The 27,371-nt window shown below is 33.5% G+C and overlaps 1 protein-coding gene across 5 annotated transcripts in view; it reads right to left on the minus strand.

The window, feature by feature from the left end:
* The window catches only part of LOC114334477 (3-hydroxy-3-methylglutaryl-coenzyme A reductase), a 490,400-nt gene that overhangs the window by 79,694 nt on the left and 383,335 nt on the right, over positions 1-27,371 (minus strand). For all 5 annotated transcript variants that reach the window (XM_050641423.1, XM_050641422.1, XM_050641420.1 and 2 more), the window contains 4 exons: positions 19,900-19,987; positions 19,653-19,843; positions 17,751-17,857; positions 3,266-3,405 (listed from right to left, as the gene is read on the minus strand). In XM_050641423.1, the coding sequence (XP_050497380.1) occupies positions 3,266-3,405; positions 17,751-17,857; positions 19,653-19,843; positions 19,900-19,987 (526 nt within the window). The remainder of the gene's footprint in view (positions 1-3,265; positions 3,406-17,750; positions 17,858-19,652; positions 19,844-19,899; positions 19,988-27,371) is intronic.

Raw genomic sequence — 27,371 nt, forward strand, 5'->3', positions numbered from 1 at the left:
GTATTAAATGCAGTAGTAGATTGATTAATGCATTCGTTGTCACAGCAATCAATTTACATCTATTCAATAATCATATATTACTCTATATTAACAACATTTGTACATGTTTTAATGAAATCTGTACGTTGTCACGATAAACCAAGGTAATTGCTTGTCATCTACGAAATCAAGAACGTGAGTTGCTGCCAGAATTAATAGTATTTATTAAATATACGAAACTAAGTTATTGGCTGAATAAATTGAGTGTTATTGATTAATGTACTCTATCTAGTCATTCTCACAATTATTATTCAATCATTGTGACAATAACCAAATACATTAGTCAATGTCTAAAAGTTCGTTGAAACAACAAATTAAATTATTGTGACAACGAAATACTATTCAGTAATCACTGTCAATCAATAATACGAACTAAATTTTTTTGAGTGTAGATTTTATTATAACGAACATAGTACATGTAGTGAGGTTGCTCCCGTATGAAAAATTTTCTGATTCGGTTTTTTTGCGGATAGTTACTCAAAGGAATAAGGACCAATATAAAAATAAAATAAAAATTAGCGCCGGATGACGCTAGTCACCTACTCCATACACGTCAGTTGCAATGTGGGGATAAGCTTTAATGGCTGGTCACTTCGAGTAAAGAGCAGCAGGCCTACGCCTCTCCGAGGATGACTCCAATTAGAGTCGAAAATCGTCGATTCAGAGTGCTGGTCTGCGCTCCCTATTCTAAGTGAAAAATAAGATTGTTTTGCCTTCGCATTGCAACTGAATAAAAATGGAATTTTTATTTTATTTTTAAAAGATAGTCTTTTGTTCTGGATTTTTTTAGGTTTTTTGGATCATTCAGAACAAAAAGGTCTCTTGTAATTTTTCTCAAAAGTTGATAGTTTTCGAGTTATAACCGATTTAAAATCTAAAAAATGCGAACATACGCATTTTCGAGGCTTGAAAACTCATCTGTAAATTGAAGTTTAAACATTCCATTTCAAGATTCTGAAGAGTTATCGGGCTTATTTCAATTTAGACCGTTGGTTATTAATTGTTAATCATGCATGTAAACTCGACTTTTAAACCGCGTGGAAAACCCCGTGGCGCGCCGCCGAGCTTCGCACTCTATGGTGCGTCTCTGGTAGCAGTATAATGATTGGCATATTAAATTACCACATTGGCAATAATTAATTGAATAAAAAAATAAATTATTTAAAAAAAACTATGTTACACACCAATAAATTATAAAATTTTAAAATAAAAATGTATGGTACATTCCATGTCAAATCACTCAGGCAAAAAATTTTGGATTTCCGATTTGTCTGAAAATTGGTATATAGCTTCTGCGGGACGTAAAAATAAGATATTTAAGGTCAAAAAATCTTCTTCTTCTTTTTTTTTTCAAAATGTTAATTTAAGTCATTTTACAGTGATTTGGTGTTTATTTAAACAAATTTGCATTTTCTATCGTAAAGTATCAATAAAAAACATAATATTTTAATAGAAGGGACTCAAAAATGTCATTATATGGCATTATAATAAGTTATTTTGATTCAAAACAAGTTTTTGATCAAATTTTATAGTGTAGAAAACGTTAAAGTACCGCTTTTTACATTTTCCGCCATTGCCAAAATACATCATCATCGATTTGACTGAAAATTTGCCCACAGATAGCCAAAATAAAGGACTTTAAGTGGTTAGAAGGATATATTATGAATTATATTATAATACCAAAAAAGTTACATGCAGTAATATCAGACTCAAAAGTATATTAGTCCAATCGGGATAGAATTTGACCTTGCATGCCGAGCTGCCCAAAATTTTATTTTTGCAGCGTTTTCAATAAACTCGTTCTTTTTAACTTTTTCTGCCGGCCAAAATAAGGTCGTACATGGCTCACTTATCCCGGAGTTATGAATAAGAATATATCCGGTCTGTTCCTTATACCTGCGTATTACGACTTTACGATAGTGTGAGAAAACAACTGTAAACTTGAAAATACCTATATAGGAACTTTTTATTTTACCTCATGACAGGGCCGCCGCTAAGGTGTTGACCGCCCGTGTGCAACTTAATATTTGCCGCCCCCCTTTTAACACTTCAGAAATATATACGTACTAGTACCTATTTAAAGAAATGTGCAGAAGATGCATAACAATAATCATTTGTAAATAGGTAAATACTTAAACATTTAGAGTAATATCCATGATCCAAGGTCCATTATAGGTATCCTTATATCCTAATTTATACGTCCAATTAATTAAAATAAACCGTAAATATATTATAACATAAATACATCAAGTGAAAATTTTATGTCAAATTTTGGACTTTGACGGATTTTGATAACCACGTTTATTTTACTTATTCAAAATATGTTGCCACACCACAACAAAACATATGAATTTAAATTTCCAAATTTTATTTTTAAGGTCTTATATTCATATTCATTTTGTTATTATTTTGCAATTTTTCTAAAGCATCGTAATATATTTCACATATCTGGTTTTTAATGGTGCGGTTGCATCTATCTCACTCTCCCATCACGTGTCCGACAATGCTTCAATGTCAACTTTGGAAGGTGCTTTGATAAAATGTTCCATCGAATATTCGAAGAAGAAAAAAATACATATAGTTCCTGTAAACTACTAAAAATTCCACCGACTCGAAACTTATTTTTTTACTGCTTCACCGCCAGATTTAAACTATGCGCAGAACAAAAAAAAAACTATAAATGATAAATGAAACGCATTTTAGTATTATACGGTAATAATAATTATTGTTTGGATTATTAGAGTTTAGAATTAGAATTATTTGTATCATTATACTATTTAATTATTTGAATTTGTTTTTGTTTAAAAAAAAGTATTATCATCAGTGGCCTGCTTTTGGCCGCCCCTATTGTTGGCCGCCCGTGTGCGATGCACACTTTGCACACATGGCAGCGGCGGCCCTGCCTCATGACCACGCTTTCAGCATTTGGAATCACTGTGTGACGGTCTTACCAGCCACATTAGAGGCTTTACATAAAACCATGATTTGAAGTATTAAAAGAATGATCGGAGATCAGAAACCAATAACGCTAAAAAGAACTATATGAAAGAACTCCTGTTATTACCTCATAGGATAATCTTTCTAAACATCTTTCAAATAACAATGTACACGGTAAAAATAAGTTAAAAAAAGGTCAAGAGCTCGTAAATATTAAATAGCTATTCACTTATCCATGCTATTTACGGTTTCATTCATTGATATTTAAATTATTTTACTGGGTATTTACCTGTGTGCATGTACTAACATTAGCCCTGCGGACATTATCAGTTTCACTCGTTGTACTACAGGATTCGATTTGTGGTCTTCTTCTCGGAAAGCCTTGATCAAACTGTTCTTGTTAGTGTACATCCCCGTGCAACGAGATAGCTGAAAATAAAAAAAAAAACGTTGTGGATCACTCAAGCATACTACACTGACCCGCAAAAGTAACCGGACACTAAGTTTATTTTAGGTAAAGTAAAAAGTATTAGAAAAGCTTAAAATCCCATAAATTATTTTTGTGGTATGTTTAATAACAAACGATAAAATAAAAAAAAATTCCAAATATTGACTAATGTAACAACAAATTAAAATTTACAATTTTTTATTCCGGAGTAAGATGTTTTTCAAATCAAAATCATAAAATATTTCAAAATGAATGGGATAATCCCAGTAGCTATACCATAGTTAAAAACTTATACAGAAGTAAAAAACTTCGATTTGTACAGTGGTATAAAAGTTTATTAAAAACTATTAAAATGTCATCCAAATGGATTACAAAACGTTTTCGATCTGAATCAGATCATCTTCAGTGCGTTCTGCTTAGTAGATGAAACTAGCACACTATTAAAAGTGGTAACATCGAGATAAATGACTTACATAGTATGATTATAAGAAATATAGCGACTCCAAGTCGATGTTAATAGATTATATACTATTAGTGTTCAAGGGGCGACATGGTTCCCTGCTCGAATAGAACGCGTGGTTCTTGCCAGTTAGTTGGTCTGTGTCCATTGAACTGGCAAGAACCACGCGTTCTATTCGAGCAGGAAACCATGTTGCCCTTTGAGCACTAATAGTATATAATCTATTAACATCGATATATTTAACTGCGCTATATGTCTTATAATCATACTATGTAAATCATATATACCGATGTTACCACTTTTAATAGTGTGCTAGATTCATCTAATAAGCAAAACGCAATGAAGATGATCTAATTCAGATTGAAAACGTTTTGCAATCAATTTGGATGACATTTTAATAGTTTTTAATAACCTTTGTTACCAATATACAAATCGAAGTTTTTTACTGCTGTATGAGTTCATAAAATATTTCTAAAATATGGATACTCAAATCGAGCAGTTTCTCTTTGAGCTCAGATAACAACTCTCATTCTTTCTGACATATACTAGATCATAGTAGCAATTTCGGTTTGTGGTATTTGTTCTCACTCGTTTATTAGCGCCTGTACTAACGCTACCACATTTTCAAACGCAATAATTTTACCTAACTACCCTTCCTATGCTGGCCCAACAAATTCTCTATTGGGTTAAGGTCTGGACTTCTAGGAGGCCAGGCTAGTAACTGAATACAAACATCTGTAAAGTATGTATTGCCTTATCATCCGGGCTATGTGCGGCTGAGTATTATTTTGCATTAGGAGAAAATTTTCACCTACAAAGTGCATATAAATAAGTAACTATGTTCTTCCAGATATTCCCTAATTTACCTACCAGCATTAAGGTCTCCTGCCCCTAACATAACCAGATCTGTATGTGCTTCAAAAAAATGCCGATCCATACCATTATACCTCCACCACTAAACTCTACTCTAGGAATTAAGCAGCATTGGGCATAGCGCTCTCGAAGCCTTCTTCACGCTCTTTAGTGACCATCAGGTAAATATCTCATAAAACTATATTAGTTTCTCCATTCTTCCACATCTCAATATGAACGAGAACGACAGAATTCCAAGCGTTATCTTCGATGAGCTGCATCCAATAAAGGACCTGCAGCAGGCAGCAGGTATATAAGATGATAACTTTTGTTCGCTTAATCTTCAACGTACGGTGTCAAGTGAAACTATGCTACCATGAATATTTACCAGTCTGCCAGTCAAAGCTGTAGCAGTAACTTTCTCTTTCGAAGCACTTGGAGTCTAAATCGATCTTCTACGGCGTTTGTTGACCTTGGTCTTCCCAGTACAGGTCTTCTTGAGTAACAATCAGTTTCTCGAAATCTTTGTAAAGCATCGGAGATATTATACTTCGCGGAACGTCAAGCACAGCTTCGGTATATCGAATGGAACGCCCATTAGTATGAAGAGCAGAGCAGAACTTTTTAACTGTTTAAAATAACAAACGAATGGATAAAAGTAGCTTATATTTTGGTAAATATATTTAATTATTATACAGGGAAATTCCACAAAACTAATAGGAGAAAACTATGGAATTTCACGTGTCCGGTTATATTTGCGGGTCAATGTAGATTTAATATTTTCCCAACAATGAAATTTTTGAATTTCATTTTTGGTGTATTAGTCCAGGAAGCCACTGCGCATCCGGTAGGATAAATATTCTGATTCGGTTTTTTTGCACAATCTTACTCAAAAACACCTTTTAACAAAGTTGCATGCTGCCAGGTCTAAAAGTGCGTCAAAAAATGTTTAATATTTTTTTTCAAAAGAAATTGCAAAAATCGTTTTTTTCCAAGAAGATGCGCCGTTGTCGGGTTATAAATGATTTAAGTTATGAAAAAACGCCAAAAAGGCCATTTTTAACTCCGAAAAACAATATGAAAAAAAAAAAAAGAAAATTTTGATGTTGCCAAAGGTCACAAATATTCTTAGAACATCCATTAACAAAATCCGGAAGAATTCATAATATTAATTTAAACCTTAGTTTTTGAAGTGAAAACTTCTTTAGGGACGTTGTGCGATTTTTGGATAGTCACCGTCATCGCGACCGTCATTACGACCGTCATTACGACCGTCATCGCTTATGCTATATACTATATATGTGTATACATATATAAATTGCGTAGAGGTATTTAAATTTAAAATAAATGTAAACCCTATTTTACGATCGGGAAAAAGGATTTATTTCGCGACCGTCATCGCGACCGTCATCTCTTCGGCGAAATAAATTTTGTACCTATAGGGTGTCAATTTATAAAGTTACCACCCCTATAATTTGGTCCCTATAGAAAATCTAAAAATATACAAAAACACGTCAAATTTATTTGTGAGGGTGACATTTTATAGACCAGTTTTCAACTAAATTACACTAACCCTCTAGCGGGGGCAAACACAACCCCCAAAATCTTTAATGGAAAGGGGGGTTGAGTGATACCTCATTTTAAAGGTCGTTCGATTACCTTTTCAAAAATACCACATACTTTATATTTCTTTTCAGTAATTTTAATTTTTTTATAATTGATTTTAATAATTAAATATCGTTTTATCTATTTATAATGGGAAATAAGCCACAATATTATTAAAAAATGATTTTTATTAAAGTTTTTACGCCCAAATCGGGTGCCGTTGTCAAAATACATTTTTTTTTAATTATTGTGGCTTATTTCCCATTATAAATAGTTAAAATTGTAAAAATGCCACAAGAAAATAGCTTCAGAACAAATTACATATCGAGTTCAGAACTCCAAAATTTTTTTTGGAGTATTGAACTCAAAATTGAATTTTTTTTGGGGTGTTGAAGTATTTAGAGTATTTTTTTGAAGTATTTTTGGAAAAATGTTATAAAACCGTAAAGATATTAAGTATAGAGTTCAGAACTCCAAAATTTTTTAGAGTATTGAGTCCAAGATTTTTCCAAAAGTACTGAAAAGAAATATAAGGCATGTGGTATTTTTGAAAAGGTAATTTAATAACCTTCAAAATAGTTATCACTCAACCCCCCTTTCCATTAAAGATTTTGGGGGTTGTGTCCGCCCCCGCTATAGGGTTGATGTAATTTAGTTGAAAACTGGTCTACAAAATGTCCCCCTCACAAATAAATTTGACGTGTTTTGCATATTTTTACATTTTCTATAGGGACTAAATTATAGGGGGTGGCAACTTTTCAAATTGACACACTGTATATTTATTATGTGTATGTATACATAAATTATGTAGAAGTATTTAAATTTAAAATAAATGTAAAATCTATTTTGGAATGGGGAAAAAGGATTGATTTAGCTACCGTTATCGCGACCGTCATCGCTTCGACGAAATAAATTTTGTACGTATATTATTATAATGTACGTATAATAATAGTAATATTATTGAAGTGAAAACTTCTTTAGGTACGTTGTGCACTTTTTAGATGGGAAAAAGTATTGAAGTAGCTACCGTCATTGCTTCAACGAAATAAATTTTTGAAGTGAACACTTCTTTTGTGCACTTTTTAGATGGGGAAAAAGTATTGACTTAGCGACCGTCATCCCGACCGTCATTGCTTCGACGAAATACATTTTTGAAGTGAAAACTTTTTTAGGGACGTTGTGCACTTTTTAGATGGGGAAAAAGTATTGACTTAGCGACCGTCATCCCGACCGTCATTGCTTCGACGAAATACATTTTTGAAGTGAAAACTTTTTTAGGGACGTCGTGCACTTTTTAGATGGGGAAAAAGTATTGAATTAACGCCCGTCATCGCGACCGTCATCGCTTCGACGAAATAATGGTTTGAAGTGAAAATTTCTTTAGGGACGTTTTGACCTTTTTAGATGGAAAAAAATATTGAATTAGCGACCGTCATCGCGACCGTCATTGCTTCGATGAAATACATTTTTGAAGTGAAAACTTCTTTAGGGACATTATGCACTTTTTAGATGGGGAAAAAGTATTTAGTTTGCGACCGTCATCACTTTGCCGAACTAAATTTCGTACGTACATACCTATATTGTGTATGTCTCCATAAGTAGCATAGAACGTACGCAACGCGTATATAATATAGCTATAGCACTTCTTTTTGGATGGGGAAGAAGCATTGAGCTCGTAATTTATATACTATAAGAAGTTTTCACTTCTGTCGGCACTCCCATAAGTGCTTTACATTTTTGAAGTGAAAACTTCTTTAGGGACGTTGTGCACTTTTTGGATAGGGAAAAAAGCAATGAATTCGCGACCGTCATCGCGACCGTCATCGCTTATGCTATATATTATGTGTATGTATATATAAATTGTGTAAAGGTATTTAAATTTAAAATAAATGTAAAGCATATTTTAAGATGGGGAAAAAGGATTTATTTCGCGACCGTCATCTCTTCGGTTAAATAAATTTTGTACGTATATACATTATGTGTATGTAATATATATAAATTGTATAGAAGTATTTAAATTTAAAATAAATGTAAAACCTATTTTTGGATGGGGAAAAAGGATTTATTTGGCGACCGCCATCGCGACCGTCATCTCTTCGGCGAAATAAATTTTGTACGTATAGGTATATATTATGTGTATGTATATATAAATGGTATAGAAGTATTTAAATTTAAAATAAACGTAAAATCTATTTGAAGATGGGTAAAAAGGATTTATTTGGCGACCGTCATCGCGACCGTCATTTCTTCGGCGAAATAAATTGTGTACGTATGTATATTATGTGTATGTATATGTATATATAAATTGTATAGAAGTATTTAATTTTAAAATAAATGCAAAACCTATTTTTGGATGGGGAAAAGGATTTTTTTTGGCGACCGTCATCGCCACCATCATCCCTTCGGCGAAATAAATTTTGTACGTATATTTATTATGTGTATGCATATATAAATTGTATAGAAGTATTTAACTTTAAAATAAATGTAAAACCTATTTTTGGATGGGGAAAAAGGATTTTTTGGCGACCGTCCTCGCGACCATCATCTCTTCGGCGAAATAAATTTTGTACGTATATATAAAATGTGTATGTATACAGGGTGTCTGCGTAACTTGGAACCATATGGGAAACTTTTTTAATATCAATTTTAAGAAAAAAAGTCATTCTTTATAAAGTGCTCTGCACAGTCTAAAACCTAAGATACAATCATCAGATATCAAATTTTATCAACAGTATACGAGGTATATCAAAAAATATGAATTTCGCTCAAGAACAAACTACCTTTATATTTCAAAATATCAAAAAATTATATTATGAAAAGTTATTTGTAATTAAAAACCATATTCAAATATGCAATAACAACCTTCTACTTGAAAAAAAAATTTCTGAAATTTTCCTAAATTACCGATTCCGAACATCATTTTTATTTATTAGACATGTAATAACTCTTATTATACATAATTTTAGGAAAAAAAGTTATTCCTCATAAAAATCTGTGTATAGTCTAAACCTCAAGATGCAACCATCAATTATCCAAGTTTGTTAATTTTATACGAGGTGTGTCAAATAATATGAATTTAGAAAGAATTCTAGAATTCTAGAATTCTAAAATACATAATATGAATTTAGAAAGATTCTAGATTACTTTCTAAATTCATATTATTTGAAACACCTCGTATAAAATTAACAAACTTGGATAATTGATGGTTGCATCGTGAGGTTTAGACCATGCACAGATTTTTTATGAAGAATAACTTTTTTTCCTAAAATTATTAATAAAAGAGTTATCTCTAATAAATAAAAATGATGTTCGGAATCGGTAATTTAGGAAAATTTCAGAAATTTTTTTTTTAAGTAGAAGGCTGTTATTGCATATTTAAATATGGTTTTTAATTACAAATAACTTTTCATAATAAAATTTTTTGATATTTTGAAATATAAAGGTAGTTTGCTCCTGAGCGAAATTCATATTTTTTGATATACCTCGTATACTGTTGACAAAATTTGATATCTGATTATTGCATTTTAGGTTTTAGACTATGTAGAGCACTTTATAAAGAATGACTTTTTTTCGTAAAATTGATATTAAAAAAGTTTTCCATATTACACAGACACCCAGACAATTTCCATTTCCAAGTTACACAGACACCCTGTATATAAATTGTGTAGAAGTATTTAAATTTAAAATAAATGTAAAATCTATTTCAGGATTAGGAGAAAGGATAGATTTCGCGACTGTCGTCGCGACTGTCATCGCTTCGACGAAATAAATTTTGCACGTATATTATTATAATGTACGTAGAATAATAGTAATGGTATTGAAGTGAAAACTTCTTTAAGGACGTTGTGCACGTTTTAGATGGGAAAAAAGCATTTAATTCGCGACCGTCATTGCTTCGGCGAAATAAATTTTGTAGGTAATAATATATTATTATGTGTATGTATATATAAATAGCGTAGAAGGCAAGCAACGCGTATATAATGTTGATATAACACCTATTTTTGGATGGGGATAAAGAATTGATTTTGCGACCGTCATCGTTTAGTCGAAATAAATTTTGTATGTATATATATTATCTTCTTTTTCAGCCTGTTTGCATCCACTCCTGGATAAAGGCCTCCCCATGAGTTCTCCATTCTTCTCTGGTTTGTGCTATTTGGTGCCAGTTTCTCCCCATTTTTGCTTTGATGTCGTCTAGCCATCGTTTTTGTGGTCTTCCTCTACTACGACTGTGCTCGCGTATTCTCCAATGTACAATGTTTCTCGTCCACGTTTCGATGTTTTGTCGTGCCATGTGTCCTACCCAGGTCCGTTTCATTTGCATTTCAATTCTTCCAATTACATATTCCACTTTCATCCTGCTTTGCACGTTCTCATTTTGTATATGTTCCCTCAGAGATACCCCTAACATAGCTCGTTTGATCGCCCTCTGTGTCGTTCTCAATCTATTGGCTGATACCTCTGTAAGTGTCATCGTCTCAATTCTATAGGTCATAATTGGTAGAATACAACTGTTAAATACCCTTTTCTTTAGATTTATTGGTATCTTTTTGTTCTTCAGCACATCATTGAGTCTTGCTACTGCTGCCCAAGTCATTCGGATTCTTCTAGTTATTTCTGCCGTTTGATTCTGTTTGCCTAGTTTGATCGTGTGACCTAGGTATATATTCTTTTCGACACTTTCGATATCACTTCCATCTAAGTCGATTGTGATATATTGATTTGTCATCACTTTTGTTTTATTTGTTTTTATCCTCTGTCTAACTTCTCTCTCCGTTCTTATTTTGCTTGTTGTTAGACCTTCTGATAGATTTATTTGCATAGTTGTATTGTCGTATTTGTATTTGAGGAGTATTCTATATCTAGAATCAATCCTTGCGTTATTCATTCCTTCTAATATTGCCCAGAGTTATATGGAATCGAATGCCTTATTGTAATCCACAAATGCCAAATGAAGAGGTTCATTGTATTCGTTGCACTTTTCGATAAGTGTCGTTATTGTCTGTAGGTGTTCTATGGTATTATGTCAACAGGCTGGTAACTATCAAATTTATTTGATAGCCTGTTAGTAATTATTTTGGGAAGCATTCTGTACAGATGTGGCAACAGACTTATTGGTTTGAAATTTTCGCGTTTGTGGTACCTACATATTAGGTGTATGTATATTTTAATAGTATAGGACGCACGCAACGCGTGTATAATATAGGTATAGAACTTCTTTTTGGATTGAGAAAAAGCATTTAATTCGCAACCGTCATCGCTACGGCGAGATATTAGTAATTTATATACTATAGATTGAATTGCGTATGTATAAGTTCGAACGAAGTTATAATGGTTGGAGGAGGGATAGAGTGTGTACCCGAAGGAGCTTGCGAAGTAAGCGCATAAGGGGCCGCCACACGGTCCATACAGTCCCTACTCCAATCATTATAAGCGATTAGTGTCTAAAGTATTTTTGAAGTGAAAACTTCTGTATTGATTTTGTGCACTTTCTGGATGGGGAAAAAGAATTGAATTTGTGACCGTCATTGCTTCGCCGAAATAAATTCTGTACGTTTATGTATTATTATGTGTATGTATATATAAATAGTATAGGATGCACCCAATTAGTATATGTATAATGTAGGTGTATCACTTCTCTTTGGATGGGGAAAAAGCATTGAACTCGCGATCGTTATCGACACCGCAGATATTAGTAATTTATATACTATTGGTTGAATTGCGTATAAGTTCGACCGAAGATATAATGGCTGGAGGAGGGATAGAGTATGTACCCGAAGGGGCTTGCTTCGTAAGAAGTTTTCACTTCTGTCGGCACTCCCACGAGTGCCCTAATTTTTTTAATTTTTAATCAAGCGCGTGTTCAATGATTACCCGCTGCTGCGCGCGGTGTTCTTACGGTGGTCCGATAAGTAGGTACTTAGCGTCTCCGCCCGATGACGCCACTGTCGCAAGAGAAATCTACTATCGCATAATACATTCCTGTAGACGGCATATGTCAAAATATCAGCCAAATTGGACTCGTAGTTTCGTTTTAAGCACGTGTGTAAACGGGCGTGTTTGGGGATTTAAGAAAAATGAAGAAAGAGCAATATCAGTCGGTGACTCGACTCTTGTTTTTAGAAGGGAAATCCCACAGCGAAATCAAAAAGCGCTTGAACTCTGTAAGCGGGGACACTTATCGTTCGATGTAAACTGTCAAAAATTGGTTTAAAAAGTTTAAACGTGGTGGCACGTAGGTTTTTGATGAGTCACCCCCAGGTGCCCCGAAAACGGCTACCACTGAGGATAACGTGAAAGAAATCCACGATCTCGTATGGGTAGACCTCCCATTGAAGGTGCGTGAGATAGCTGAGACAGTATGCATCTCAAAAGATTTTGTTGGTCATATCCTGCATGAAATTTTGGGCATAAAAAAGCTGTCGGCGCGATGGCTGCCGCATTTTCTAACTCCGAACAATAAACGCAACCATGAGACCAATTCAGAGCAGTGTCTGATGTTTTTTAAGCGTAATTTAAATGAGTTTCTACGTTGTTTCATAACCGTCGACTAAACATGATTCCACTGGTATACACCAGAGACCAAAGAACAGTCGATAAAGTGGACGCCATCCGCGAAGGTGCTCCGAGGAGGTCGAAGACTGTCCAATCGGCTGGAAAGGTGATGGCCACCATTTTCTGAGATTCATAAGGTGTGATCTATATCCATATCCTGGAAAAGGGCAAAACGATCACAGGGCTTTACCATGCCGCATTATTGGCCCGATTCGACGCCGAATTTGATAAAAAACAGTACCAGTTGGTGAAAAAAAATACTCTTCCCCAATGACAACGGTCCGGCTCACACCGCTGCCATCGCCATGGCCAAATTGGTCGAAATGGACTACAAACTGCTGTGCCATCCAACGTATTCTCCAGATTTGGGCCTGTACGACTTCTTTTTGTTTCCAAACTTGAAAAATTCATTCGCCGGGCAGAAATTTAAGTCGAATAAAGAGTTCATCACCGCCACGGAAGCCTACTTTGCAGACCTCGAGAAAAGGTATTTTTCAGACGGGTTAAAGAAGGTGGAGAATCGTTGGGTCAAGTGTATTGTCACGGTCCCAGGCCAGCCCTGTCAACGACAGAAGCTTCTGGCGACGAACTGTCTGAGGGCGAGAGAAACTTGTTTACAATCGGGTATCTAGAATGCCATCGACGGCCCTTTTTTTTATTGCTCTGTAAATAATGTTTACCTTTTCGATGTTTCTGGAAATCAGTAGACTTAGGGCCGGTTGTTCGAACGCTAATCAAGAAGTTGATTATAATCAATCATTTATTGTAATCAATTTTCTTGATGGAAATCAAATCGCGACATGAAAAATACATGTAAAACACTAATCAGTTATTGATTGTAGGTAAAACAGTAATTAAAATATAGCCGCAGCTCTTAAATTATTAAAAATTGCTTATTATTATTATTGATTTGTAAGTAAAAACAAGAAATTAACATCAGAAAGAGTTTAATTATGTTTTATTTTAAATTAAAACCAAAATAATAAAATAAATCAGTCAACATAACCTCAAAATGCGAAATCTGTCAGAAGTACGCTTAATCAAATATAATTGTAATTAAATATTTGATAATGATCAGTCTTGATTAGCGTTCGAACAACCGGCCCTAATTGTACGTAACTATATAAACAGACATTTTTAGAATCAGAGTTTAGTTGCGAGAATATGGATACGGGGAGGCAATAACGAGATTGATCCAATCGTACCTGCGCGGACGGAGGTTCAGAGTTCGGATAGGACAAGTCTTGTCAGAACTCGGAACACCAGAAGCAGGGGTGCCACAAGGAGCAGTCCTGTCGCCTCTACTGTACTCTATATACACCGCAGACATACCAAGAAGACCTGGTACAATGTTAAGCCTTTATGCAGACGACACAGCGATAGCGGCTAAACATCGAAATATAGATGTAACGGTAAACAACCTACAAGCAGCTCTAGAAGACATTGAAGAATGGTGCCTAAAATGGAAAATCGCCATCAATGCAGAGAAAACACAAGCGGTAATGTTCAAGAAAAGAAGAGAACAGCCAGACGAACAACTAACACTACAAAATAACCCCATCGAGTGGAAAGACAACGCAAAATATCTAGGCGTAATAATGGACAAAGGACTAACGTTCCAAAAACACGTAGATGATACATTACGAAAAACAAACGCCGCAAAAGCGTCAATAAGAGGACTAACGGGTAGAAAAAACAAGTTAAGAACAAAAACAAAACTAAGATTAATAAATAGCATAATAATCCCGATACTGACATACGCATCTCTCGCGTGGGGGCAGGTATGCAACTCAACAAAAAAGAAGATACAAGCGGCACATAACAACAGCCTAAGGGAAGCTGTAAACGTACTTAGATACGTAGCAGAGAGACACCTCTTCAGAGACCTGCAACAAATAAGAGTCATAGACACCATGACAGAAAGAGCCAGGAAAAAATTCCCAGAACTAGAAAATCACCCAAGCCCCATATTGCGTGAGATGCTAGGGTACGACGCTTTCCACCGATGGAAGCACAAGAGACCAAAACAACAAATAGTGGAATAAGTAAACAGAACAACAAAAGACGACAGTTCGTAACTCTACAAAGAAACAACAACAACAAACGCGACAAAAAACAAAGGTAAGCAAAACTAGACACAATACTTATTAGTAACTAACAAATTGGGACCAGGCCTTAAGCCTGGGACCCAAGCAAGCATAAAACAGTACCGCGGACAATTCACAAGCAGATAAAGGCTCAAAGCGCATCACGCTGGCCTAAATTTTCAAACCGATTAGGGCACCACATTAGAATCCTATTACCCAGGATTTTAATGTGAAGAGCATTTGGCTGATAGTTGTGCCCCCATCGCGCATCAGAGTGCTATGGGGGGGGGGGGGGAGGGATAACCTGGAGCATTGGAGCGGGGTGGGGTGACTCCTGTCAAAGACACGGGTTAACACACTTCGCTCCAATGAATTGTTACATCCGAACGTAATTAATAAAGGATGAACAAGTCTCACGGGTTGGGTTAAATCATAATGCTTGCTTGCTTGCTTCAGAGTTTAGTTATAAATTTGTACCCGTCGCGTAACAACTCGATGTTTGGGCGCGAAATAAATTGTAAATAAATGATTATGTTATAATGTAATCTTGAATAAAGCCGTGGTTATTTTGTAACGTATAAAAATAATGAAGTATTTTCTAATAAATTAATTAATGTTAAGTGTTTATCGTAGTTTGTAAAATAAAATATTTATAAAATCATTGTTTTTCATTTGTTTAGTTGTAAGTTACTTAAAATAAATAAAGTCATTTAAGATTAAACATTAGTGCCTAAAAACATAAATAATAAAATAGTAAAGTCAGTTTTATAACAGTATCAAGCTAAAAGGAGACTACGTTCAAAAATAAATCGCCACGTTTCCAAAATTGTCGTTTTTTTTAAGCCTAAGTACTTATCGGACCGCCCTAGTATATTCCGCATCTCTCTCACACTCATTCTGAGTATACATACCTTGTTGGCGGTTATAGTTAAAAAATAAGTATGTACATTTTATTCTTGCTTTAGGTATCTAAATATAAAAAGTATTCATTTATTTAATCTTTTATTTTGCTATATTAAATGTTAAATTGAAACTATTATTTTTATTGCAGTCAAACGTATGAATTTTATATATCACAAAAGTATATTTATATATAAGTACTAAAATCATTTTTTTCTTGCTATCAAAAGCAAGAATAAAATGTACTTACCTTTTAAATATAAGTGCCAGCAACGTATGTATTCTCAGCATGAGTGTGAGAGAGATGCAATATACAGGAACACTTCGCGCAGCAGCGGGTAATCATTGAACACGCGCTTGATTAAAAATTAAAACCTAAGGTTTAAATTAATATTATGAACTCAAGTGCTTCACAATTTTGTTAATGGATATTCGAAGAATATTTTTGTGACCTTTGGCAACATCAAAATTTTCCTTCTTTCATATTGTTTTTCGGAGTTGAACTTGGCCATTTTTGCATTTTTTCATAAATTAAATCGTTTATAATTCGAAAACGGCGGGTCTTAGAGAAAAGTTAGTAGAAACCTTTTTTGTCCAGAATGATCCAACCCCCCCCCCCCCAAAAGTGTGTAGGACTTTTTGAGTAAGATTGTGCAAAAAAACCGAGTCAGAATATTTTCCCTAACGGATGGGCAGTGGCTTCCTAGATTATATTATAGTACAGGGAATTAATTTTTGATCTGATCTGAGGATCAGATCAAAAATTAGAATTTCTCCACAGATCAAATCAAAAACTCTGATGAGGTTTTCAGATAATAATATTGTGAATCTCTGATGTGATCGTTCATGGGTAATCTTTCATTTTTCCGACTGTACGTATAGTAAACAAGCATATACGATTTATGCATAAATTTCGGCGTAGTTTCTTAATTATTATTAACAATTTAGTGTCAAAAATGCGATTTTTTCGAATTTTCGCCTACTATTAAAATGTTTGCCTATTTATATTTGAATGTAAATATTTTATCTAGCTAGAAATAGAAACACCTTAAATATGAAGTACTACAAAACTTTTTAAATTAATTTGTTATACATACCAAAAAAAGTCAAATAAGGCAAAATTGTTAATTGTCTAAAACTTTTGTAAAAATCAACTTTTGTGATTGCTCTAAAAAAGTGAACGTATAGTGCAAACCCTCAAAATTTCAAGCTTGATCTATCAATTAGTTTGAAAGTTATTTGAATTGTTTATTCCAGTGATCGTGTTTTTGTTATAACATAAGACATAAAATAATGAAGATATGGTAATTCTACAAGTAGTGTATGAGAGAAGAAGACTTTACTTTTAATGTGCACAAAAAAGTTTAAACAAATGATGTTTATTACCAAAAATCGTTTTTAAAAATTACTGTTGTTATTCACCTATAAACAATTAGAATAACTTTTAAAATATTACTCATAGACAAAATTTTTTTCGTATTTAACAAGTCGGCAGTTTTGCATGAATTAAAAAAAATAAGTTATTCTGTAAGAATAAGATAAAAGGTAGCATTGTGATTAAACTTAAACAGCATTGTCATTGGCGAGTCAATATTATCAACTTAAATATAAGCATATTGGTATGGCTCGCCCCCAAAGAAAAATAAAAAAATATTTAAACACGATATACCGATAAAATAGAAAATACAGGACAGAATCTATTGTAAAAACAATATATTATTAGAGTTTTAAAAAGAACAGTGAAGAAAGTACCAATTACCAATACTAGTTTGATTAAGTTTTCAATTCTAAGAAATCACTTTCGTTATAGCAATTAAACTTTCATAGTTTAATAAGTATGGCAGTTACTAATTTTTTTCTAACTTACCTCTAAAGTTAAAGATAGGCATGCTGGATAAAATGTCATAAAAACCATGTAGTTGACTAAAACTGACAAACAGGCGAAGTACGACAACATCTCTAAACGGTAGACACCTGAAAAAAGTTTTTCGTTTTAGATATATGTTATAAACCATATATTTTAAAAATGTATAAACATTTTCAATTTCTTTGCAACACGAAAATACAGCAACTGCATAATACTCTGGTTAAATCGGAGAGTGCAGGAAGAGACTGTACCGGTTTCGGAGGCCTTTCCCCCTCATCAGTAGTCCCATATCCTCTTCTCTCTGATTTCCCCAGGTATCATACTTAGGGTCTTCCCGAATTGCAAAGAAAAAAATGTCACGGATGAACTAGGGCCATCTACTGAAAAACAAAGTAAGTTATCATTCGAAGTAGCACAGAAAACGACAATAAATATCGTTTCCATACCACCAGATTGACAACAGGTGGAATACTTTCTTTGGTTACACCTCCTGAGATTTTCAAAATTTATAAATCATACAGGATGCCGAGAAAATTAAGATAAGAGAATTTTAAATAATTCACAACTCATCTGCTCGGCGTGGTAAAAAGCTCCAACAAGAAAGATTCCTTAATACTCAAACAAAAGAGTAAATGAATTAAAAATGTATAAACATTTTCAGTTTCTTTGCAACACGAAAATACAGCAACTTCATAATACTCTGGTTAAATCGGAGAGTACAGGAAGAGTCTATACCGGTTTTGAAGGTCTTTTCCCCCTCATCAGTAGTCCCATATCATGTTCTCTCCTCTCTCATATATTTTAAATTATCAATATTAGTATACGTTGCTAGGATGCCATATCACGAGTATACTAAGAAATTAACATTTTCCAAATCAGAGGGCACAAGAAGTAGAGGACGACCACGGAGAAGATGGGTTGATGATGTGGAAGAAGACCTAAAGATTCTAGGGGTCAGAAGATGGAGAGAAGTTGTCAGGAATCGACAGGAGTGGCGACTTCTTTGCGAGCAGGCCAAGATCCACAACGGATTATCTAGCCACTTATGATGAATATTAGTATACACATAGTATTTAAAAAAAACTTACAATGAAATTTTCTTTGATATCTGAAAAAGCTGATATCTTTATTAGCGTTTTCTCCAATGGAGCATTGGTTACAAAGGAGAACATCGACAGGATATCCAAAACACAAAGAGCAATGGAAAGACAGATGCTGGGTATCGGTCTTAAAGACAGGAAAAGAAACTCATGGATAAAAAAAACAAAGGTGTATGATGTATCAAGACAGGTTGCAAAACTTAAATGGAACTTCGCCAGCCACACCCTGCGGCAAAAAGATGAAAGATGGAATAAGCGAATTCTACACTGGCGACCATGAGAACAGAAAAGAAAAACAGGAAGACCACAGATGAGGTGGACGGACGACCTTAAGAGAACGGGAGGAAATGACTGGATGCAGATCGTCCAGAATAGAGACCAATGGAGATTAACAGGGGAGGCCTATGCACAGGAATAGGCGTTTAAGGCTGATTAGAAAGATAGATAGAAGTGTGTACAAAATTGAGGAACGTAGAAAATTATTTATTCTATAAAAACATTCTTTAAAAATTAAACATACTATAAAAAAAGCTTAACATCTGTTTTCCTAATAGAGTATGTATTTTTATTTATGTTTTGTATTACATAGTATAATATTAAAGTAGTTTTAGTAGTTTTCCGTTTATGTATAGAATTATATTTGCTTTAAATTAATAAAAACAATCAAAGTTCCAAATATTTTTTTATGTATTTGTAGACTGCAAAACCTGAAAATAGCGGCGACTTTTACATAACGGCCAATAGTTCTTTCATTTTTAGTAGACGTTATTGACAGGTTTTACTGTAAATGATTGAAACTTACCGGATAGAGTGCCTACCCCGATGACTAGTGTTTCAACAATCGTATCCAAAGTAATGGTTGGTCCCAAAAGTGACATTCCTTTCGCAATGTTATTTTTGACCTCGTTTTGATCCGACGCATTTAAGGCGAATTGAGCTAACATAGCTGCTTTCGATAAATCAATTAGGAGCAAGAAGAAGAATAAGGCATCTCTGAAAATAAAAAAGTATTAATAGAAATGGAACTATTTTTTATATATAGAACTTACTTGAAGTCCGCTATGTTTATCCGAAGAATTTTTAATACTGTTGATGTAAATATGAAGCTAGAACATAGTGTGAATAAACCAGCTATCCCTGCAACAAGTAATTTAATATTAGAAAGAAAAGAGACAACTTTGATACAATTTTCTGGTTATATTTAGCTGTATTTAATTTCTGTTAATACTACTCTCACATTATACAGGGTGTAACAAAAATGTAGGTCATAAATTAAATCACATATTCGATTTAACCTATATACTTTAGTTCAAATGAGCTCATAAAAAATTTTACAGCTCTTTGAAATTACAAGATAAAAGTCGAATTTTTCAATACATACATATAGGTATCGAAAACTGTTAGAGATTTTATATTGAAAATGGACATGTGACTTTCTTATGGCATGTACATCTTAAAAAACAGTGAAATTTGTGCATCCCATAAAAACTTTATGGGAGTTTTGTTTCTTTAAACCACCCAACTGTTGGTGTACGTTCCAATTAAATTATTATTGTGGTACCATTAGTTAAAAATAATGTTTTTACAACTTTTTTGCCTCTTAGTACTTATCAAAAATAAGCCAGTTTTTATCGACATGCGGCTTCATTTTTAATAAATTTCAAAATTACTGAATACTTAACGAAATGTAAATTATAAATAAATCTTCATATTATTACCAGGTCTTCATATATGTTCAAAATATATCGATAAAAACTGGCTTATCGAAAAGTACTAAGAGACAAAAAAGTTTTCAAAACGCCTATAAAATTATTATGGGGTGTGCAAATTTCACTGTTATTTTTGTTTAAGACTTTCCTGCCATAAGAAGGTCACATGTCAATTTTCAATATAAAACATGTAACTGTTTTCGATATATGTATTGGAAAAAAATCGATTTTCATTTTGTAACTTCAAAGGGCTGTAACTTTTTTGATGTGCTCAATTTTATACTAAGGCAAGTTAGGTTCCATCGAACTATTTTTGATCCCACCTACTAATTTATTACCTATCTTTTTGTTACATTTTGGATAAAAATATATATTATAAATGAACATAATTCTTGTCAATTTTGGAGGATGCTTACATAAACATACATTTTTTTTCACGAAAAAGTATTTTAAGTTTAATAGATGCCCTATAATAAATGGGGTATGCTGATCACGAATCAGTATAATCTGAGTTAGACAATCATTGATTTTTTTTGAATAATATCGTTCTCTTTTTCAGTGAAAACTCCGTTTTTTTGTTTTCTTTTTGTGGATTTTTGTGAGCGAGTCCTTCTACAAGGTCCATCAGTAATCAGCCATCATTCTAGTATCCCATCTCCTTTATCTCTTGATGTAACCTCTCTCCCGGTTTGTCGCTAATAGCTCTAAGATTTTCGGGAAAATAGTGAACGTGGGAATCCAGAAGTTGAAGTTTTAGGAATTTGTAGCCAATGTTGGAAATAAATTGAAGCAAATTTCTTTGTAGTTTGGAGACTTGTTGTTTCCAAGGAAACCGTCTATGATTTCTACGAAAGAACTCCATACTTCTGGAGTTACTTGTTACATTTAAATTTTTGTATAGGCTTTGATAAGAGATAGGTATATCGAAATAATTTTTTTACAAAAATGTTCAGAAAAGATGAAGCTATCTCGTAATATTAACAAGATATAGCGTTTGTTTCTAATAATATCCACAGAGTGTTGCAAAATTAGATTTTAAAACAATTTTATTCTTACACACTGTATGTGGGTAAAACGTTGTATTTAGATATTTAGATCCCAGAAAACTTTGGTATAGTAATTCCTTAGAAATAGACTTGTAATTTGAAGAAAAAAATCATCGAAATCCAGTCATCATGGTAATCATCACCAACCTTGGCCTTACTAGATTTCTTGTCGCAAGAATTAAATTACAGAATAGCCAAGGTAATGTTCAAACGATTTTCATAGAATAAATGCTAAGTGCTTAAGTACTCAATTTTTTAGGTTAATTATTGACATTCATTTTCTGTGAAGTAATATGCTCTGTTGTTTATGTGCATATTTACAGAATATTCATTATACCGGATGAGACATTGAAAGAAATCTTTCGAATACATCTAGCATTTTGCAAATAGGAAAATTTGAATATAAAGTATTATGGACAAACATCTGGTAAATCGACATGTTCAATAATAAAACTACTGTCTCGTGAATCCAAATTTAGCAAATTATTTGAAAAATGTTGTAGCAGGATATATAAGGAAAAGCGATTCCAAAACAATTCATCTAGTCCTAGTGTACGGTATGCGGCAAAATAAACAGTACTGAAATGCGGATGCGTCAAATTTTTATGTGTCGTGCGACAAAACGTACTGAGTAGTTTCCGAACGTCGTTATAACATATATGTAAATGTCGTGTTAATGTTAGATGCATCAGGATGATTCTCAGTGTTGCAGAATTTTTTTATCGTGGAGTACTACGTATTAGCATTTGGTGTGCTATATCCGCACGTGGCAATATTGGGTCCGTATTTGATTGCAGCAAACGACGGAACGCCGTTAACTGTTAATCAAGAGTGCTACATAGAACGGATTATCACGCCATTTCTATATGATCTTCAGCGATTTTGTCGTACCAGGAACCTACCACTTAGTCAACAATGGTTTTAGCAGGACGGGACAACCTATCACACGACCAGGGAGTCTCTTCGAATGCTGCGCAATCATTTTGTGGATCGCCTTATTTCTCGTGGCAGTGATTTTCCTCACCCATCGCACTCACCAGACCTAACGCCACCTGATGCGTACCTACATATGGGGAATGCTGAAGGAGGTTGCTTTTCGTACCGATCCACCGTCTGATACTCAGGAATTGCGGACTAAAATTTAAGATTTTTTAAAACTTTAAAAAGGGGGTAAACCCTGTAGTTGGCTGTATACCTTCAATATAATAACCTGGAATGAAGTAAACACTTCTGTTGTATGTAGGCATATGAATTTATTAAAAAATCCTTAAAATTTATCCACGAAGGAGTGGAAGTACAAAACGTTTTCGGTCAAACTGACCATCATCAGTATAAACCTGGAAATAAGTAAACCACTAAGATTAAACAGCAAAAGGAAGAAATTTTGACAGTTGAAAAAATTTAAGAAAATGTTTTTACTTACGTCCAGTTTATAAGTAATTGTACCTAGCCACTTCAATAGGTATAAAAACCTCTAAAATACATTATTGTTACATTCTATATTAAAAAGTGGTCGACATTTAGTCGATGTCTTAAGATTTAAAGATCACATGTGAATGTATTTCATCCTTGCTCGAAAATTGCACAAGGTAAGTACTTGTGTTCAGGAGGTGGATCACGAAACTCGATTATCGACTTTAGTCGATCGAGTTAACTCGATAATCGGGAACTTTGTTTCACGACATTCGATAAATCGACTCGACTCTACCAAAATCTCTCGACAACCCTAAAGGTGTCGAGTTAACTAGTTTTGAAGGTTATGCTAGTATTATTGTGTGTTTCGGACGAAATTAAAATTTTTTTTTATATAAAAACTCTATATTTGTAATTATTTTCTATAAAAACTTAATCTTATATATAATCACAAGTGCTTTGGACCAAATTTGTTAATTTCTTAATAAAAATCACAAGTATGCTGCCAATTGTTCGAGAACATTTACTGCAAATTCAAAGAAGGCAAGAAAATCTTGCATTCCATTTGGGAACCATTGAACTGCCTGAAAAAAGATTTATAGAGTTATTCAGACTCTCTAAGGACTTAGCATCAATACTCATCCAATTTGTAAGCCATCATGTAGCAGAGAGAAAAGTAGCTAGAGGAATAACTGTAGAAAGTATAGTTCTGTGTAGTTTACGTTTTTACGCAACAGGGTCATATCAAAGGTGTTTGGGAGAGGAGTTTAATTTTGGTATAGCCCAGAGCAAACGAATCTAATAAAATTTCCCACTGTTTTGAGGTTGGTCTAGTTGACATTGTTATTTCAATTTAAATCAACCGTAACAACAATAACGACAATTTTAACCCTAAATAACGAAAATAAACGTTTTGAACGAGTCTTCGGTTGCCTACATAAACTGAACAGAAGTTAGGTACAATCGAGAAACTCGATTTTCTACTCGTTCGAGGTTCGTGAACAACTCAATAGACTCGATAACGAGTTAAGTCGATTTAGTCGAGTCGACTTTCGTGATCCGCGTGCAGGTGAGAGGTTACGAACCAACTGATTAGACAGTTTGGTGCCAGAAATGTATGACAAGATGCCAAAGGAAGGTAGGTGGATGTTTCATCTGTCAACCGAAAAAATTTTTAACAAAGAGATTAATATTTAGTTTTAATTGGTATATTGAAAAATGCAGGTATTAAAAAGTTTAATTTGAGTTCTAATTTGAAATTAAGGTAATACATTCCTTAGTACAAACTTAATTAAAAAAAAAAAAAAACAAAAATTTGCTCCAACAATATGTGACGTCATAAATTGTTGTACAAAATTAAATGAGTGGAAGAATTAAATTTAATTAAGTAAAGTTATGATATTGTGATGAATGGATATTGTTGGAACTGTCTAAAAGTATTTAAAAGACCAAAGATATTGAAAGCATGGTGGGTTGCAAGTGTTTTAAGACACTTACATATTTTTTAACGATATTTTCCTCTTTGATTTCAGCTCTCATTTCATTCTATACTTCACACAATTTACAGATACTATTAGTATTTTCTTATTCTATTAATAGGTAATTAGTTTCCTTAGTTTCCTGTAACATCTGCAACCCACCATGCTTTCAATATCTTTGGCCTTTTAAATACTTTTAGACAATTCCAACAATATCCATTCATCACAATATCATAACTTTACTTAATTAAATTTAATTCTTCCACTCATTTAATTTTGAAAAACAGTTTATGACGTCACATATTGTTGGAGCAGATTTTTGTTTTTTTTTAAATACAGTTTGTACTAAGGAATGTATTACCTTAATTTCAAATTAGAACTCCCATTAAACTTTTTAACAGCTGCATTTTTCAATATACCAATTAAAACTAAATATTAATCTCTTTGTTACAAATTTTTTCGATTGACAGATGAAAAATCCACCTAACTTCCTTTGACATCTTGTCATACGTTTCTGACACCAAACTGTCTAATCAGTTGGTTCGTAACCTCTTACCTGAACACAAGTACTTACCTTGTGCAATTTTCGAGCAAGGATGAAATACATTCACATATGATTTTTAAATTTTAAGACATCGACTTAATGTCGACCACTTTTTAATATAGAATGTAACAATAATGTATTTTAAAGGTTTTTATACCTATTGAAGTGGCTAGTTACAATTACTTGTACACTGGACGTAAGTAACCACATTTTCTTAAATTTTTTCAACTGTCAAAATTTCACCCTTTTGCTTTTTAATCTTAGTGGTTTACTTATTTCCAGGTTTACGCTGATGATGACCGAAAACGTTTTATACTTCCACTTCTTCGTGGATAAATTTTAAGGATTTTTTAATAAATTCATATGCCTACATACAACAGAAGTGTTGACTTCATTTCACGTTGTTAAGATTTTTTATTCCCCTTCATGCCGTTCAACAGCCTTAGTTTATAGACATGATTGAGAATCTTCGTGAACGCTATGAAAAAGGCTTGGAACTGAACGGGGGGCATCATGAACATCTGTTTTATCGGGAACGTTATCGAGAATAATGTTTTCAAGGCTATATCATGTATACTAAATATATAAGTAATAATAAACATTTCATTATTCATTTCAGTACTGTTTATTTTGCCGCATACTGTATACACGCGGTCGTAGGTATTGACATTGAGTCCGATGAAAATTAATGTATTTCCGTTTCATATTTATTGTCCTTTCTCTTTTAAACCTATTCCGATAATATCACATGTGATTAATCAATATTAATAATTATATTTTACAAGATAATTCAGTGACTACTCCTTCTAGAACGTTTTTCAATAAAGGATATATTATCAAATGTATCTTTATTTTGAAAGGTTTAATTTGTTTTTTATTGTTTATTATTTTTATTCAAATAATTATTTTATTCCAATTTCTGTTCATTGTATTCATTTGTTACCTTTATGAAGATTAAAGATTATGTGAATGAATTACGGAGAAGAATGGACAATATCGACCAGTTGGTCCGTTCCCAACTTCAGATCGCTAGCGACCGAATGAAGAAACGGTACGATACTCAAGCCGAAAAAGAATGCTTTAAGAAGAACGATAAAGTTTAGCTCTATAACCCACAAAAGCGAAAGGGCTGTTCTCCCAAGTTGTAGCAGTTCTGGGAAGGTCCGTACCTTAGTCTGGAGAAAATTAACGACGTTACCCCTATCGAATAAGCAAGATTCCTAAGGGGAAACCGATGACACTACACCATAACCGGTTGGAGTCATTCGAAGGAGACCACGAAGTAGATGAAGAAGTTGAAGTAAACCAAGGCCAAGAAGTACCTGGCCTCACGTTTGAGGAACTCATGGGGGCGTATGCACGTATCCGTAAAGCAAGACATGGTGTTACCCCTGAAGAAAAATAAGATCTACTCGAACTTTCCGATGACTACTCACTGGCCAGCCAATTAGAGTGCCACCAATTAGATTGGAGGTTTGTCCGAAATATGGTGGAAGAAATCTTAAAAGACACCGAAGACTAGGTATTAGTCTGTTGTAATCCTAATGGTTACTTGTGCGGAAAGAAAACGGTCCCTTACCACTTTTATACAATTGTCAGTTGTAAAAGAGGGTCCAATTGCCGATACCAGCATCCAGTTCCAGTCCCGAGCAGGTTCCAGAAGGAACCATCTTTTAAGGAGGGGGCAATGTTACTAAAATTCCTTCAAATGATCTAAATCGAATCCTCTTGTAAATACACCGTCCACATACCTGGTTTCAGGTAGCTAGGATCAAATTTTGTAATTTTATGTCAGCAATTTAGCTATTTAACGGGATGCAAAAAATTTTAAAAAATATTTTTAAACGCTTTTATTTAGTTCAATAGTTGGCATCAAATCTTTAGACGTTACTTGACTGGCTTTTCTTCAATGCAAATGAATGAAAATTTGCAGACATATGCATTCGCGGGAACAATACACGAATAGTCAATAATTTTTTTTATGTTTATTAATTGTTTAATTAAAAAAAAAAGATTTTAATGGAAAATGCTTAAATTCTCTTGTTTTTTACAATGTAGAAACTTGAAACTTTTACGGTTTGTAGCTAATGATATGAACTATACATAATTTTACTTTTTACGTAAATTGTTTACGTTATGCTTCATAAATAAACAATAAAGTTTGAAATTTTGAACGCTGATATTGGTTTATATAAAAATCGGCACTTATTCGTGTCAAATTTCAATACGATACGACAAAAAACTTCAACCAAAACTCGAATTCAAAAAATTCGTGTTTTTATCGTAGTCTTAGAAAAACCACCGGTAGAGACGTTTTGTGCTACAATTAAC

Source organism: Diabrotica virgifera, chromosome 10, assembly GCF_917563875.1.
Source record: "Diabrotica virgifera virgifera chromosome 10, PGI_DIABVI_V3a".
Lineage (NCBI taxonomy): Eukaryota > Metazoa > Arthropoda > Insecta > Coleoptera > Chrysomelidae > Diabrotica > Diabrotica virgifera.